The 16,351-nt window shown below is 49.1% G+C and overlaps 3 protein-coding genes across 4 annotated transcripts; 1 reads left to right on the top strand and 2 right to left on the bottom strand.

Moving 5' to 3' along the window:
• Positions 1 to 242: 242 nt before the first annotated feature.
• On the top strand, positions 243 to 5,155 carry atxn7l3a (ataxin 7 like 3a). 2 transcript variants are annotated; one of them, XM_084488849.1, is made up of 13 exons: positions 243 to 358; positions 823 to 917; positions 1,022 to 1,154; positions 1,513 to 1,684; positions 2,143 to 2,240; positions 2,349 to 2,371; positions 2,509 to 2,554; positions 2,697 to 2,734; positions 2,826 to 2,894; positions 3,002 to 3,045; positions 3,275 to 3,346; positions 3,612 to 3,739; positions 4,597 to 5,155. In XM_084488849.1, the coding sequence occupies exons 2-13, from the start codon at positions 867 to 869 to the stop codon at positions 4,860 to 4,862; spliced, it is 1,140 nt and encodes a 379-aa protein (XP_084344975.1). In that variant the 5' UTR covers positions 243 to 358; positions 823 to 866; the 3' UTR covers positions 4,863 to 5,155. The 2 variants fall into 2 exon arrangements, with proteins under 2 accessions (XP_084344975.1, XP_084344974.1); XM_084488848.1 differs by having other exon boundaries at positions 265 to 358; positions 819 to 917.
• Positions 5,156 to 6,501: 1,346 nt separating this feature from the next.
• On the bottom strand, positions 6,502 to 9,713 carry tmub2 (transmembrane and ubiquitin-like domain containing 2). The gene is made up of 3 exons (XM_084488620.1): positions 9,603 to 9,713; positions 8,339 to 9,047; positions 6,502 to 7,925 (listed from the first exon to the last, which is right to left on the bottom strand). The coding sequence occupies exons 2-3, from the start codon at positions 9,025 to 9,027 to the stop codon at positions 7,517 to 7,519; spliced, it is 1,098 nt and encodes a 365-aa protein (XP_084344746.1). The 5' UTR covers positions 9,028 to 9,047; positions 9,603 to 9,713; the 3' UTR covers positions 6,502 to 7,516.
• A 429-nt stretch (positions 9,714 to 10,142) lies between these two features.
• asb16 (ankyrin repeat and SOCS box containing 16) lies at positions 10,143 to 16,340 on the bottom strand. Its single transcript, XM_084488611.1, has 7 exons — positions 16,236 to 16,340; positions 15,227 to 15,613; positions 14,489 to 14,756; positions 13,545 to 13,953; positions 13,024 to 13,107; positions 11,841 to 11,951; positions 10,143 to 10,635 (listed from the first exon to the last, which is right to left on the bottom strand). Exons 2-7 carry the CDS (start codon positions 15,594 to 15,596, stop codon positions 10,450 to 10,452), a joined length of 1,428 nt encoding a protein of 475 aa, XP_084344737.1. The 5' UTR covers positions 15,597 to 15,613; positions 16,236 to 16,340; the 3' UTR covers positions 10,143 to 10,449.
• Positions 16,341 to 16,351: the final 11 nt, after the last annotated feature.

Genomic DNA, 16,351 nt, shown 5'->3' with positions numbered 1-16,351 from the left:
GTAAGTACTGACAGACATATGACCAGACTTGGGCATAACTAATCGAACAGCGATGCCGCTCGATGAATCTTGCACCTCTGGTAATGCCTGGGTTGAAGGCAGAGCTCCTCCTGCTGTGGATGAGCAGTGTTGCCAGATTGGGCGGGAAATATGGCCCAATCTGGCAACCCTGACCTTAAGCGTGCTGCAGCCGGGGTTGCCAGATTGGGCGGAAATGTTCCCCAATCTGGCAACACTGAGGTACTACAGCGACGAGTATCGACAGGAAAGTAATACGATGTACACAGCAGGCCCCGATACAGTAATACTGCGGGTCTAGTAATGCATACTGAGCGTGTGGAAACCTTCTCTGACCGAGGTACGTTCACACCGCAGGAGGAAGCGAAGCGGTTCTTTTACTAAAACCAGGAAATGTCACAACATGGTGCGGCTCGGTCAGGGCAACTGGGCGATGGCGGAGCGCTACGTTGTATCAAGGTGTCCAGGCACACACATTTGTTACATTTGTCAGCCCATCACTGACATTACTTCAGAGGCACACACGGATCACACGCTTCTCCTAAAATGTCCTAGAAATACAGTATTAATTTAAGGTTCAGATGATTATGCATTCATTGGGAATTTATGATTATTATTCTGGGTTGGCCAATGCATCATTAACCCCCCCCCCCCCCCCCCCTGAACGATATAGATGCATGCACGCCAAATATTTCTGTTTAAAGAAGCCGTTCCTACTGATGAGAAAGGGTTACTTGATGAGAATGAAGAGGTGCCATGTTTGGAGTTATGCCTGATTTCTCGTTTTGTATTTTCCAAAGTTAGACGGCCCTTCATGATTTGCTGATCAACCTTTACAATTTTGCCAAATGAAAATGGAGGAGAAATCCCTGTCAGGCCTGAACGACACCAAGCTAGAGGTAGGTACAAATACATGGCAGTGATATTTGTACCACATATATTCAACTCCTGTAAGTGTTGAGTCTTTCGGACGGTTTATATGCAGTGCTGAATGTCCCACCAGGCCTTAGTGGATGAGATCTACTGTGACCTGGTGGAAGATGCGTGTTTAGGCCTGTCCTTTGAGGTCCACCGTGCTGTGAAACAGGGGCACTTCTTCCTGGACGACACGGACCAAGAGAGCATGAAGGAATTCGGTGGGTACCACAGCTTCCTTTTCTGTAATTCTCACTTCCTCCAAGCCCCTGGAGGGAAGCGTATCGGTGTGTAATGTGCTTAAGTCGCACCGCAGAAACCCAGAAAAACACACAACGCAAGAAGAAAAATACGCCCACTCGACTGTAGAAATGTGCCATCTTTTCCTGTGGTTGAGTGGGCTAACCCGCTTACGCTAATGCTGCTGGAAGGAAAGGAAAGAGGATGTGAGTTCGAGTCCCGTGGGGGGCCAAACTCGGGAGGAAGCGACACAAAGTACTTTTTACCAGCATCCGTGCAAGCAGGCCTGTCACCGTCTGTGACACGGATGCATGTTTCCCTCTTGTCCGTTTTTCTTAGAAATCGTGGACCAGCCTGGAGTGGACGTATTCGGGCAGGTGTACAACCAGTGGAAGAACAAGGAGTGTGAGTGTCCGAACTGCAAGCGGTGCATCGCCGCCTCCCGCTTCGCCCCTCACCTGGAGAAGTGCTTGGGCATGGGCCGAAACAGCAGCCGCATCGCCAACCGCAGGTCAGCTGTCCACCAGGACACGGGTTCAGCTTCTCCGGGCGCGCACGTGCGTGTGTGCGTGCGTGTGTGCGTGTGCGTGTGTGTGTGCGCTCCCTCTTACGCACTTATTGTATGTTCTACGTCCTGACACTTAAAGATAAGTACTTAGCATTGTGTAGATACTTATCCTAGCTGTCTTTGTTGTATACGGGGAATGGGTTAACCTAGTGATTGTTAGTGCTTGGCACTTGTTTGTATGAGAATCCATACTGTACCAACAGCGATATATATTGTTATTTCTCTTTCTCCTGACAAATATACGTATTGTAAGTCGCTTTGGATAAAAGCGTCTGCTAAATGCCCTAAATGTAAATGTAAATGTTGCGGCACTGTACCAGCAACTTCCAGCAAAAGTATTTGTTATGAGAGAGAGATAGAGAGAGAAATTAACGTTTAGTTTCTACCCTTGAAAACTAAAGGCTAGCGAACAACAACAACTTGAACAAGTCAGAGAGCGATCAGGAAGACAACGATGACCTCAATGACAACGATTGGTCATACGGGGCGGAGAAGAAAGGTGAACCACCTTTTGATTTTCACCTCATGAGGAGCATCGGTGTAAATCTTGGTTTAGTTAGAAAGATAAACCCCCTTTTCAAATGAACCAAACTCTTTGTCTCTACAGCCAAGAAGAGAAAAGGCGAAAAGGTATATATTGGTTACATATTGGTTACATGTTGGTTTGTAAGAATGTTGAGTAGAACAGAATTTGTAATTTGTAACTTGAACCCTACATACATTTGCATAAAAGCTTACCGTTTATATCTTTGCTGTGTTTCATGCAGCTTCAGAATTCCCCAAGAAGATCCAAATCGGTCAAACATAAAAATGGTGAGTTTTACTGAGATGACGGTACAACCTTCACAAGGAAGATTAAAAAAGATCATATACAGGACACATGTGTACTGTGTACTATATTTATGGTTCTTCTGACTGGTTCCTAAAACCCTAATTCCGCCTGTTTGACTCCTAGGTGAGCTCAGTGGCAGTACCAATGCGGAGCCCTACAAGGTAAGTGAACCCCACTCTGCCTTTACCTGTCAAGTAAAACCATCTGATCACTCTGTGTTGACCTTCTCCCTCCTTCCACCTCTTCCTGCAGTACAGCTACAGTGTGGGTATCAACTACGAAACACTGGGTCCCCAGGAACTGCGCTCTCTGTTGACAACGGTAAGACCGGCGTTGAATCAAACCTGAACCGGCCTTGAATGTTAGTTATAGCTTTCCTTAAGCTTTTCTTTCTTGTCTAGACTCAATGTGTCTTTCTCTCCCTACAGCAATGCGGGGTGATTTCCGAGCACACCAAGAAGATGTGCACCAGGTAAAGTAGCCGTGAGGTCTGTGGAACAGCAGGGAAACTTCTTTGTGGTCGGCAAACCTTGAGGCAATGCCCTCTTGTGTCAAACAGTAGTCGGCTACGGAAGAGAGATTTCTGCCCACATTTTGCCTTTAAATACAATGAAGCGTTTTCTATATCTTGCATCATTGTGTGTTGAACTATGCCATTATATTTGGGTATCCTATTAAGGCAAGGTTGTTGTGGCTTCCAGGTCCCAGCGGTGCCCCCAGCACACAGACCAGCAGAGGAGGACCGTCCGGGTGTTTCTGTTGGGCCCCTCGGGGTGAGTTGAGGGTGGTCCTCTCGAGGCACTCGGGTCCCAAGTGGCCCATGGTTGGCATAGTGATAGAGATTACAGCCTTGTGTTTCTGTGGGCAGTGCTGTTGCTGCACTCACAGGGCAATGCATTTCATACCAGAGAGTTTATTGCCCTTTTTCAAAGTACATTGTTTTACAACACCATGGTTACTTGGGGATCAACACAAGGGAACTGGGGTCTTTGCAGCGGTGCGTCTGATTGGTGGGTTTGGTTTCTTTTTGGCTGCCAGGTTACCGTCCCTGGCCAGCGTGGATGCGGTTGCCGGGGGTAACGGCTACGACGTGGCGGGCGGCCAGGCGTTGATGAGTCGTCTGCAGTGGGAGGACTCGTCGGAGAACTCTGTCTCGTCCAACTCAAGTACGGCGCACCGTGAACAGACACGATACACCGGGAGTGAACAGTCCCTCCACACGAGTGCATTATAATCCCATCACAGGACGAGTGGTTTGTTCTGCTTATACCATGGTCACCAACGCTGGTGGGATATTAGTTACGTTCCAGTGTTTCCCACAGACCAGGTAGCAATGTGTGGTTTTTGGCCGGAGTGAGGGGGGGTGGGGGAGTTGGATTGCGGGCGGACGGGATTGTTGTGTTGGATTGCGGGCGGACGGGATTGTTGTGTTGGATTGCGGGTGGACGAGATATTTATACTTAAAAATCGCGTTAAAATAAAAAAAAGCGGAATCAATTTGCGACGCTCGTTGTTGAATCTGTGGCGCTGCGCCACACATTGGTCTATGTATGGGAAACACTGCGTTCATCTATAACGATATTGCTCCTTTTATCAACTTAATCAGCTGACATAAAGATGTGACGTTTCCGAGGAGCTTTGAGCATATTGTTTGAGCGTTGTCAAGGAAACACCTGGTAGATATATTTGTATTTGACCGTAGTTATTAATGATTAATTGTTACTTAATAATCAAACGAACACTGGATTTTCAGCACGTTGATTTGCTGATCACGGTTCACTCTGACTCCACCATCGTGAGGTTGACTCTCTGTGGCTGGGTGTGTCTGCTGTCTGTGGCTGGGTGTGTCTGTCTGGTTGTGTCTGTCTGTGTCTGGTTGTGTCTGTCTGTTGTCTGGTTGTGTCTGTCTGTTGCCGGGTCTGTCTGTTGTCTGTTGTCTGGTTGTGTCTGTCTGTTGCCGGGTCTGTCTGTGGCTGGTTGTGTCTGTCTGTTGTCTGTGTCTGGTTGTGTCTGTGGTCCCCAGGCGGTGCCAACCCGACAGACCCCAGGCGGCCCAAGAAGAAGCGTCCGTCCTCCACGGCCTACGGCGGCGGCGGCGGCGGCGCCACCATGGGGGACGCGGCCCAGCGGGGCGGCGGGGGTCCGACCGGCGCTGGCGGCAGCGGCAGCGCCAGCAGCAGCAGCGCCAGCAGCACCTCTCAGGGTAACCTCGGCTTCTCCAACAAAAGCAAGCGGCCGAAGCAGCTGCCGGCCGCCTCCATGGCCTCCATCTACGACGAGTTCAACTAGACCCTGAGTCCCGGCTCGCACCTCGGCCTCCTCCTCGTCGTCGTCGTAGTAACAGACGGGAACATGGAATGGAAGGCCGCTCTAATACATACAGACCTTTTGCAGCAGAGAGTTCTACTGGAAACTACTCCTCAATAACAAGAACTCTAGTGGCCCATTGGTGAAAGTGTGGTGCCCTTACAGTAGAGAAGACCCTTGTGTTGATCGTTGCGCGCATTTCTTTTTTTCTTTTCTTTTCTTTTTTGTATAGTTTTTTTACTTGCTGATACTACAGCCTTTCATAACGGAGAACTAAACAGTGGCTGTAGAGGGGGGGGGGGGGTGGGGGAAGGGGGTATCATTCGAAAGATATCATGATGTGTTGCACTGCTTGTGTGTTTTTGTAGGTGTGTGTCCTTGGATAGGTCTTGCTGGTGTGCACTGTAGGTTGAGGACTAGTTCTCAGTGTGGAACGGATATATACATTTGTGTGGCATTTTGAAAGCTTTGAAGTTTTGCTTGACTGGAATAACGTGTTCCACTCAGTCCACTTTGTAAAGGGATGTGTGCATTGTGCATCTATAGCTGCATGAGTGGAAACGCAGATTTTGCTATATTATTATTGAGGCTTTCTCTTTTCTTTGGTGTGATGTTAAATTAAGTGGGTGTGTTGTGTAGATATCTCAGGTGTTCAGGGATTGGTGAAATGTCTGAACACTTGGCAATATCTAGATCGTGATCTGGATCTGGATAATGTTTGAAGGACCCTTTTCTGTTCGATCTGATGGCGAAACATGTGAACTTCCAACCAGGAAAGGATTGTTGCCGTCCCTCAGACCTCGTTCATGCTCCTCTCTGTACCTAGAAGGCTGTCGTATTTAAAAGCTTGATCTCTCTCATGTGTATATTTATTGGTATGGTGGTGATCTCCCTTCTACAGAAGAGGATAAGGGCCACATGTTTTATTTTGAAGTTCTGAATTTAATCTTAATTTGACTCCGAATTCTGAGAATAAAGCCAGAATTCTGAGTCAAATTCTGCCCTAATGCTCTTCCATACCCTCCAATCAATGAAAACAGCAGAGCTTTTACATCATACTTAACCTCCACCACCGCCGATATGTGTCCTGCTGCAGTGCAAGACACGCCCTTTGGGACCACATAGCTGTCATTTGTATACAGCATCAGGACACTTTCATTTCCCTTTCTGCTGATTGTTTGATCGGATGTTTCAAATGTCCTTTTGAAATCATGCAATGTGATTAAACTTCCCTGTGGTAAACCACAAGGATAACCGTGTTTTTGCAGAACTTCTGCGTTTTTGAAAATGACATTTTTCAAAACTGGTTGAACTGGTTTGTTTGTCTCCGAAACGCACGTCACACTCCAACTGGTGCAGGGTTTAGCCTACCACTCTGGGAGTGGTCTTCAGCCTCAAGTAGCAGACTCATATTTTACAATTTCTCCTGCTTTATAACTTATGTTTTAGTCAAAACTGAACAAATGTTAACTAATGCTTTGGGACATCCCAACAGAATGTTTTTTTTACTGAAAAAAATAGATTTTGGGGTTTACCTACACTGTAAAGTTTTCTCATTCATGATGAGATGTACCTGACAATTATTCCAGTGCTATATAATATACGGAGGGCATGATTCAGGTGATTTTGGCGAGTCAGGAGTTTATTTAGGTTTGATGTTTGATCAGTACACCAACACAAATCATGCACAACACAATGAACCCGCCAGTAACCCAACTAGTTCAAAATGATTTATTCTGAATCGCCAAGTCACAGCAGTCCAACGTCGGACACGAGACAACCTCTGATGTATTGCTAAAGCCCTAAATATTCAAGTTCAGGATGCAAAGTCATCTAAATCTTTTTATTTACAGTATGTACACAACAGTTTTGATATTGTCTATTTTGGTGTTAATATTCTAGTTTCATAAGTACTCCCGTAGAGTGATTAAAGCAACACAAACACAATAAGAAAATCGAAGCCTTGCACAAAAGTCATTACTGTCAAATTATTTGTTATCTGAAAACAGTTTCTGAAAATAAACAAGAAAACTTCAATTCAACACAGGTCAAAAATATCCAGCCCAAGTCAAACATTGGTCACTTTTCCAGTTTACCATAATCATGTTCATCAACAAAAAATAAAACGTGAAGTTCACATGGTGAGATTAAAATATGACAAACATGGAGAGACACACTTCTGACCTCTTAATGGTGAATGATTATTGACACTAACCCCAACTAACCAGACACTAAAACAAGCAGGACATGTTACTTCAAAACATTACGGTGAAAAACCCAGGTCCGTTCAATCTGAACATCGTAGTCGCACACACTGCATATGACGATGATCTTGAACTGTACACTTTCCCCGATTTATGAATGTGGACGGACACACACACACACACACACACACACACACACACACACACACACACACACACACACACACACACACACACACACACACACACACACACACACACACACACACACACACACACACACACACACACACACACCTCTGCTAGGTAGCATCTGCACATACACTTCCGATTGGTCCGTGTCCCGCGTACGTTCACGTACGTCACCGACAGTAAACGGACCAATCGGGGCTTTCCCTCCATAGTTAACGACGGCCTGAGGCCCCCCCCCCCTCAGCGGCCGTGCATGCCGAAGACGAGGAAGCTGAAGAACACCGTCACCCCCACCAGGGAGATGGTGGCCGGCGCCGTGAAGAACTGCCGATAGTTAATCCGGAAGTACCACACCACGGCCAGGATCACCACAAACACCGGGACCACCAGGCTGCTGGTGCTGAGGGCCACGCCCGCCGCCCGGACCCCCCCGGACACGCCCCACCGGACCCCCCCTCCCCCGGGCGGCGGGGGGCTGCTCTCCTCCACCTCCGGCACCGCCGCCGCCGCCACCAGCAGCTGGCAGATGTGGCAGTGGATGACGCTGTTGTGCGTGATGTTGAGCGAGGACAGAGTGCGCTTGGGGTCGTGCAGCAGCTGGCCCTGGTAGATGAGCTTCACCTGCTGCTCGCGCCCCGAGAAGAATTTGCTGTCGGGGATGGGAGGGAGGGAGAAAGGGATTGTGGGTAAAATGGCGAGAAGGGCGTTATGCTACACATGATGAAGGATTGTTTTTTTCCCATGTTGTTCCGATAAGATACCCAAATCGCAAATTCCTCTGATACGACCTAAAATGCAGCATCGGGTATCGGCGAGTACGCAAGTCTATGCACCAATCCGATAGCATCACGTCACTATCTGGCGACTGTATTTTGTCGACAGTAAGTGAACCGACTATATACTGCTGTCATCGTAAGAGAACCCTTCAATAGAAAAGTGCTGCTAGTAGTTACAATGCTAGATGCTGTATCGGTATAAACTCGGTATCGACCGATACTCAAGTTCAGGAATCGGTATCGGGGAAGGGAATGGAATCGGAACATCTCTAATCGTTGTGTTTACCTTTTCAGCAGACCCACGGTTTCCTGCGGTGTCACGACAGCCACTTCCTCCGTGTCGTTCAGGAACTTCAAACGGACGGAGATGGCGCCGGTGGGGGTGGTGGTGGTGCTGTCGGGGAACGCCGAGCTCAGCTTGGCCGCCGTTTTCTTCTCCTCTTCCTCTCCCACCTCCTCCTCCTCCTCATCATCTGCCTCCACGTCATCATCCTCCTCATCCCCCTCTTCGTCCTCCTCCTCATCCTCCTCCTCCTCCTCGTCGTGAGAATGCTGAGTGCAGGCGTGCTGCGCTTTGCTCTGTATGTCCATCAGTCTGTCCGCTCCGACGTCCGCCGCCCCCCCGCCGCCGCCGCTGTCCCCCGTCCCCTCGCCCGCCTCCGACCCCGACTCCGCCTCCGCCGTCCCCCCCTCCTCCTCCTCCGGCTTGTTCTCCTGGGACGCCGGCGGGGTCTGCTGCTCGGGGGCGTCCGAGCTGGCGGGGCCGCCGCTGCTGTAGCCGTCGTGGCCCCCCAGCCCGATGAGGGAGGCGTGGGCGCCGACCGTCAGGATGGTGCCCAGGATGTGGTCCCCCCGGTCCGCCACGTGCGTGGACAGCCAGGCCAGGACCATCGCCAGCACCAGGATCACCACGCCGCCGGCCGCCGTCAACTCGTCTCCCATCCCGTCCAACATGGTCAGCGCACACAGTGCCATTGCTGTGCGCAAACTGAAGCCTGTGTACACACACACACACACACACACACATATACACAACACACAGGTTACAACTCCCTTGTTATGCTGTCACTAGTCTCACTGTGCCCTTCGCCCCCTCCCCAGAGGATCTGCTGCAGCGCAGTCCGACTGCTTGATCCAAGATCCTGCTGTGGCAGGACTAAACTAAAATGCATACACACACACACACACACACACACACATGAATTTCAGCCAGAGCTGCCGTAGTAAGAGACATGAGCTGCAGTGTGACATAAGTGCAGATGAGCTTAGCTATGGATCGCTCAGTAGGACAACGTCTGTGGTGGGTTCATCTGAGACCCACCGTCGCACTCCTGGCGTGATCCACCGCCTGACACATCGCCACACTATCCTACACGGCTCGCTGTGTGTGGCTAAGGGTTAGCACCCCGGCTAGCCTAGCTACCCCCGTAGCACGACCTTCGGCGGTCTAATAAACCCTACCCCAGAGATGTTTAGACGTCCGACGGTACGACCTGTCTGTCTCCTCTAACATGTGTGCTCTTCGAGTGTGACGCACTGCAGGATCTTACCTGCAGCGGGGATCAAATCATGTTTAGAGTCATGGCAGCGGTGGGTGTTTTTTTTGTTTTTCTGTTGGTGTGCCACAGCCCCGTCCCGACCACAGAAACACTGTGGACGAAGCGCCGTGACGTCGTCGTCGGGGAGGCGTCATCATCGGGAGCGTAGGCGTAGCGTAGTGCAGCCGCAGCCGCCGCCGCCGCAGCGGAGCCGCGTCCGCCCGGTCATGAGAGGAGCCCACTCCCGGGTTAACCTTTGTCAATGGTGAAGAATTGCGCTCATACTACTGACATGCTGTCACTTTGAACCTGTCGATTCACAGAGTTCTATTTTATTCATTCATTCCTAAATGCGTGTGACACACACGCACTTGAAAATATGCAATTTTATATAGAATGCAGTGTCTATATATATATATATATATATATATATATATATATATATATATATATATATATATGTGTGTATATGTGTATATATATATATATATAGCTTTTCTGACCCCAAACAAAAGTAACCTGTTTAATACGTCCATCCACCCATACAGCCATCAGAAAAAAACACAAAACATGGACATAATAATAATAATATACTGTATATTTTTACACAATGATTTTTTTTCCACCGTCAGCTACACGACGAGTCAATGTCCATCATCCCTGCCTCTCGGTGACCTACCACGCATTACGTCCATCCACCCACCCACCCATACAGCCAGCAGAAATCAATCAAGACATGGAAACAATAAGAATATCTTATTTCTACACAACGTGTTTCTTTCACACCATCAGCTACACTCCTTAACGTCGTCCATGACCCCCCCCCGTCGGCGACCTACGACCTCCAGGCCGCCGGCGGTCACCGGAGCGTGCCGTCGTTACACAGCAGCAGGTAGTCCTTGACGACGCCGGGGACGGGCAGCCCGCCGACGGCCGAGTGGCACGCGGCGCCCAGGTACCGCCGCACGGCGCCGCGGCACAGGTGCTGCAGGGAGCGCGGCTGGCCGCTCAGCAGGCGCACCCGGTCGAAGAAGGACCGGTGCTCCTGGAGCGCAGGGGGATGACACCACAGGAAAACACTTGAAATGTATTTTATTCCTATTTTATGTTGTGCTAAATAGGCATGGGCAATAAAGCAATACATTATCGTATCGTGATAGACTTTTGAACAATATCAATATAAAACATGTTCAATATATACCGAATCTAGCAGCTGGGTTTGTTACACAAGCACGGTTCCATACTTATTTACAATATTTGAGTGTTTTTCATAGTTATTGTAGGTATCGACATTGGAGTATTTATCAATGAAGAACAGTGGAAGGTCATATTAAGTGTTAAACAGAAGTGTTTAAATCCAGCATGATAATTCCTAGTCTTTTTAGGTCATTCAAATTATCAATAGTTATTGATATCGATCATTATACAACAGTTAGTTCCGACCGGTCCCAACCGAGCAATTTGATTGGACAACGAGACATTCCATAGTGCTGATATACAGTATAACAGCACTGGGACTTTTCACAGACATAATCACTCCGCTGTACGGGCGTTCTAATAACCGTTATTAGCTAACGTTACATCAGCTGTTAAATAGCCTATCTTAGATTGTGGCAAACTTTGCACAGTAAAGATGGACATATTTCCAAAAATAACATTTGATTTGAACTATGAATGGTCATCATCAGACTCGGAGGAGGACGAAGGGAAGGAAAGTAGCGGCGGACACAGAGCAGAGCCTATCGCTCTGACACAGAGTAGCGAGCTTGTGTCTAGGAATGTTTATGTACTGTATATGTGTTGCCTGGCAACAGCCTAGTCTCCCTTCAGTTGCGGAACTATTTTTGTTGGCGGAGCCGAATAAATGATTACTAAACAAACAAATCATAATCTCTTGTTTCTTATTACTGTTAACTAATAAAATGTGCTCGTAGCACTGTTGTATAAAAGCAATATCACACTCGAGGTCGTGCTGTTGTACTGTATATCAGCACGGTGTGATTATCTGCGGCACTCGGCCTGCGGCCTCGTGCCTACGACCGAATCACAGCCGTGCTGATATACAGTACAACAGCACTCCCTCTCGTGTGATATTGCTTAAATATGATCAAGTTATATCGTGATATGTCTTTCAGCCATATCGCCCAGGCCCAGTACTAAATACTGTTTAAGGTAATGTACGTATGATAACCTATGAGTTCTTCTGGGATTAATGAAGTACATCTTTGGTGATTTGGTGATGAGGTTCACCTTGTAAACGTCGCTGGACAGAGCCTCCATCCATTCACAGGGAGGGACGATGGTGTAGGTGTTCAGCAGGACTTCCAGCGTGGCGGGAGACAGCAAACAGTACTTCAGGACCTTTTCAGAACACGGGAGAAACGTTTGTCTGTATGTGGGGAGTGCAATGGTGTGTGCAAAAAGTCAAAACATGCTTCGTTGTGCAGAAATTGCTAGTTTTAAATATTGGCTACCAATATATATGTATATGTATATATATATATTTTGTATATGCTACAGATGGCACAATTTGATGATGAAGGACACACAATGCCTTTGGCTGTAGCAGCAGTACAAGGACAGGAATACATACAGAGCTGTCTTAAAGCTGTCAAAGGCCACATACAAGTGTTTATGTAAAAACAAACATCTAAAACATCTCAAAGGCCAGAGGGCTATTCCAAGAAAACAGCTAAGTGACAAACATGGGTAAGTTAAAGGACAACTCTGGTATTTTGAACATTGAGCCCCCTTTCTGGTTTGTCTAGGTTGAAATAGAGTGGTTGACACCGACATTTTGACTATTGGTCCTGTCTCTGGTATTTGGCTCATTTAGAATCACACCTGCCTGCTTCAGAATGGCTGGCGACGTGTCCTTAAAACAAGTTTTTTAGTTTTCAGAAATGTGCAACTCACCAAGTGGTTAGTGGTGTTTGATGATGTTCCAAATCAAGTATCGTAGCGAAATTTGTTGTTTGATGTTTGATTGCTATTTTATCACAGCAACGAGCAATGAGTCTTCCAACAGAAATCAATGGGATAACATTTTTATAATTGTAACGAGTAACAATTCGGCACATTAAAAATGTATTGGAGTAAAAGTATTAAACTCTATCTATAACTCTAACTCTAAAATATGTAGTGAAGTAAAGTAAAAGAAGTAGGAGAAAAAAATAATACTCCAGTAAAGTACAGATACAGCATTTTAGTCCTTAAGTACAGTAGTGAAGTAGTTCTACTTCGTTACTATACATCTCTGACGTGTAATATATACTAAAACAATTATTCACCTCACCATGGGTGAATAATTGTTAAATATATATATTTATTTTTAATTTTTTTGGTATCATTCTATATGCAGATTCTATACCACATTTGTGTATCCAGTGAACATGTTATCCTCATTCATTCATTCATTCACGCAGGGCCAGACCTTGGGTGAGGCGAGCTTGGCACCGTGGTTGAGGAGAGAGCGAGCGATGACTTCGGGCTGCTGCTCAGGGTAATCCTCCACCACCTGGACGCGGAGATGGACAACAATATGAGCCTGTATCGACTTTGACCGGTCATTATACACGCATATAAAATGAATTACGATGAGAAGCTGTGCCCTTAAAATAAACACAACTAGGTCTAAAACCTTCAAAAGAAAGGAGAAGTGGTTTAAGTCCGGTACCATACTTTACATCTTCATGTACTTAAACAGAATGACCGTCAATTTGACTAGTCAGAATGGTATTTTGAGTCCATAAGCAATCACGATTTTGTATCAATAGTTTGTCCTACGATGATGCCTCTGTGAAAAGGGTCCGCTACTAATAATGATAGAATAATAATTAAGAACAATTAACAATAACTACACCTCCGTACCCACATGGAGAAACAACGCCCCGCCCACGCTCCTCCCTCGCTCCGCCCACACCCCACCCAGGCTCCGCCCTCGCTCCCCCCCACCTGCAGCAGGCAGTCCATGGGCGTGTACCCGGCGCAGTTCTCCACGTCGGCCCGGGCGCCCCGCTGCAGGAGCCCCTCGGCGATGCGCGCGCTGCAGTTGGCGCAGGCGTTGTGCAGCGGCGTGTGCAGCTTCCTGCCGGCGGTGAAGGGCTCGGCGCCGGCGGCCAGCAGCAGCTGCACCACGCGCAGGTAGCGGCCCGCCTCGGCCGGCCGCTCCGCCCCGGCGCAGGCGGCGTTCAGCGGCGTCTCGCCCTCGCGGTTCTTGGCGCGCACGTCGCCGCCGTGCGACAGGAAGAGCTCCACCAGCTCCTCCGTGCCCGTCCGGGACGCCAGGTGCAGCGGGGTCAGCCGGGAGTCCCGGGTCGGCGCGTTGACATCCGCCCCGCCGTCCAGCAGGAGCACGCAGCACCTGGGATGGACCCCCCCGGGGGGGGATAAGCGGTGAGGAGGAGAGAGACCACGCCCCCCCGCCCTGGTGCTCCTCCCCTGTAACCGCCGGGATTTAAACCCCTGCTTTTCTAACCCTCCACCTCTCTACTGTCTAACCCTCCACCTCCCTACTGTCTAACCCTCCACCTCCCTACTGTCTAACCCTCCACCTCCCTACTGTCTAACCCTCCACCTCCCTACTGTCTAACCCTCCACCTCCCTACTGTCTCCTCCCCCCAGCTCCAGAAAGAGGACCTGTGCATCGAGTGCGGGACGTCCCACCGGAGGGAGCTCCAAGCCAGCCTCCAGAGATCTCCTTCCCTCAAAAAGCTGCTCCTCTATCAATCCACTAACTTCAACTTGCACACACCGTTGAAGACGTTGGTCTGTGCCCACGAAAAAGGATTTAAACCTGCTCCCGGCTGCTGCACCATCCCCCCCCCCCCCCCAACCCACACATAGGCTTCACTAAAGTCCCCCCCACCCCCCCCCACCCCCCCCCACCCGCCACTCACTCCAGGTCCCGGGCCGAGGCGGCGAGGTGCAGGGGGGCGCTGCCGTCGGCGGTCTGCAGGTCGGGGGAGGCGCCGTGGGACAGCAGCAGCCGCACGCAGGGGCCGTGGCCCCCCACGCAGGCGTCCTGCAGGGCCGTGCCGCCCCCGGGGTCCGCGTCCGCGTCGGCCCCCCGGAACAGCAGCTCCTCCACGCAGCCCGCGTGGCCGCGGCTGGCGGCCAGGCGCAGCGCCGAGGTCTGCTTCACCTTGGAGGTCAGCGTCCACATGCCTGGGGGGGGGCGGGGGGCGGGGCGGGGGGACGCAGGCAGAGCCATGAGGGACAGTGCGGGGACAACATGCGGCTCAGGAGGTAGAGCGGGTTGGCTGGTAACCGGAAGGTTGCTAGTTCAATCCCTGGCTCCTCCTAGCTGAGGGTCGAGGTGTCCCTGAGCACGACACCTCAGTAGTAGTAGTAGTAGTAGTAGTAGTAGTAGTAGTAGTAGTAGTAGTAGTAGTACTGAGATGTCCCTGAGCGAGACGCCTCAGTAGTAGTAGTAGTAGTAGTAGTAGTAGTAGTAGTAGTAGTAGTAGTACTGAGATGTCCCTGAGCACGACACCTCAGTAGTAGTAGTAGTCGTAGTAGTAGTAGTAGTAGTAGTAGTAGTAGTAGTAGCAGCAGCAGTAAAAGTAGTAGCAGTAACAGTAGTAGTACTAATAGTATTGGGTACAACGCAAAATATTCAACAGATTGGTACACACCCATCTCTGGCGTCCACACCATCTCCTCGTGCACCGTCTCCATCAGCGCGTTCACCATCGCGGGGTCCTTGAGCAGCGCGTACACCCCCCGCATGTCCCCGCACATGAAGGTGTTGTGGACGGCCGTGTCCCGGCAACGCACCGCGAGAGGGGGCGCCCGGACCTCCTGCAGCCGCCTTAGCCCGGGCCCGGGCGCTCCTCGGCCCGGTGAGGGAGCAGGGGGAGGCGGGGGCGCAGGGGCCAGCGGTGCCCGGGTCATGGCTCTCCTGTGGGCCAGGGCCCGCCGAGAGTTCTCCCAGTCCTGGTGCTCCTGCTCCAGCCTCATAGAGCGGAGGGAGGTGGCGGTGAAGGGGAAGGTGTCCTTCGACATTCAGTCACCGCACCGGTCTATACATGATAGTGATAATGATAAGTATATGCTACACGTGAACCTCCTAAGATGGCGCAATATTGGTTCGCTATCTCGGGATATTATCGGGGCACTGAGATTGAAATCTCAAACTCGGGATATTGTTTTCATCGCAAAATGTCGCTAATAATTATTCACCTCAGGCTAATAATTAATTATTCACCTGAGGTGAATAGTTATTAGCGACATTTTGACGTGAATAGTTGTTAATTATAATAATGTTATTAGCTATATAAAAGGAACGGTGTCATTCAAATAGAGCAGTAACCAAGGTCACCTTTGTGGTTTATTATAGTTATTAATTACAGTTTAAGTATTATAACTTTTAGTTTGAAGCGCTTTTAAAGGACACAATGCATGAAAGAAAGAAGTACTAAGAAGTAGGCTAAATAGATTGCTTTAGGAGGAAGAGGATGCACAGTGAAGTGTAAAAAACAGTCACTTTGAACAAAAAAAAACGGGAAGTAAGTACAATGAAACCAGAAACTGGTTTCTCTTCCATCCGACCTGTTTTCAGACGGAATATGTAGAATAGATAAGTATATAGTTATAGTGTATATAAGTATATAGTTCCGATCCAAGAACGCAGCTGTTACTCACGCTGTCTTGTAGCAGTTGTCCCCAACGTTCCCCAAAGATGCATACAAATAAACTCAAAGTACGATCCTCTAGTCTAGGCGTGTTTTACCCAAGTGGAGACTGGTATACTGACCTAC

Source organism: Micromesistius poutassou, assembly GCF_964030765.1.
Source record: "Micromesistius poutassou genome assembly, chromosome: 1".
Classification (NCBI taxonomy): domain Eukaryota; kingdom Metazoa; phylum Chordata; class Actinopteri; order Gadiformes; family Gadidae; genus Micromesistius; species Micromesistius poutassou.
Note: the sequence above shows the minus strand (reverse complement) of the source record. Positions and strands in the feature narration are given on the sequence as shown.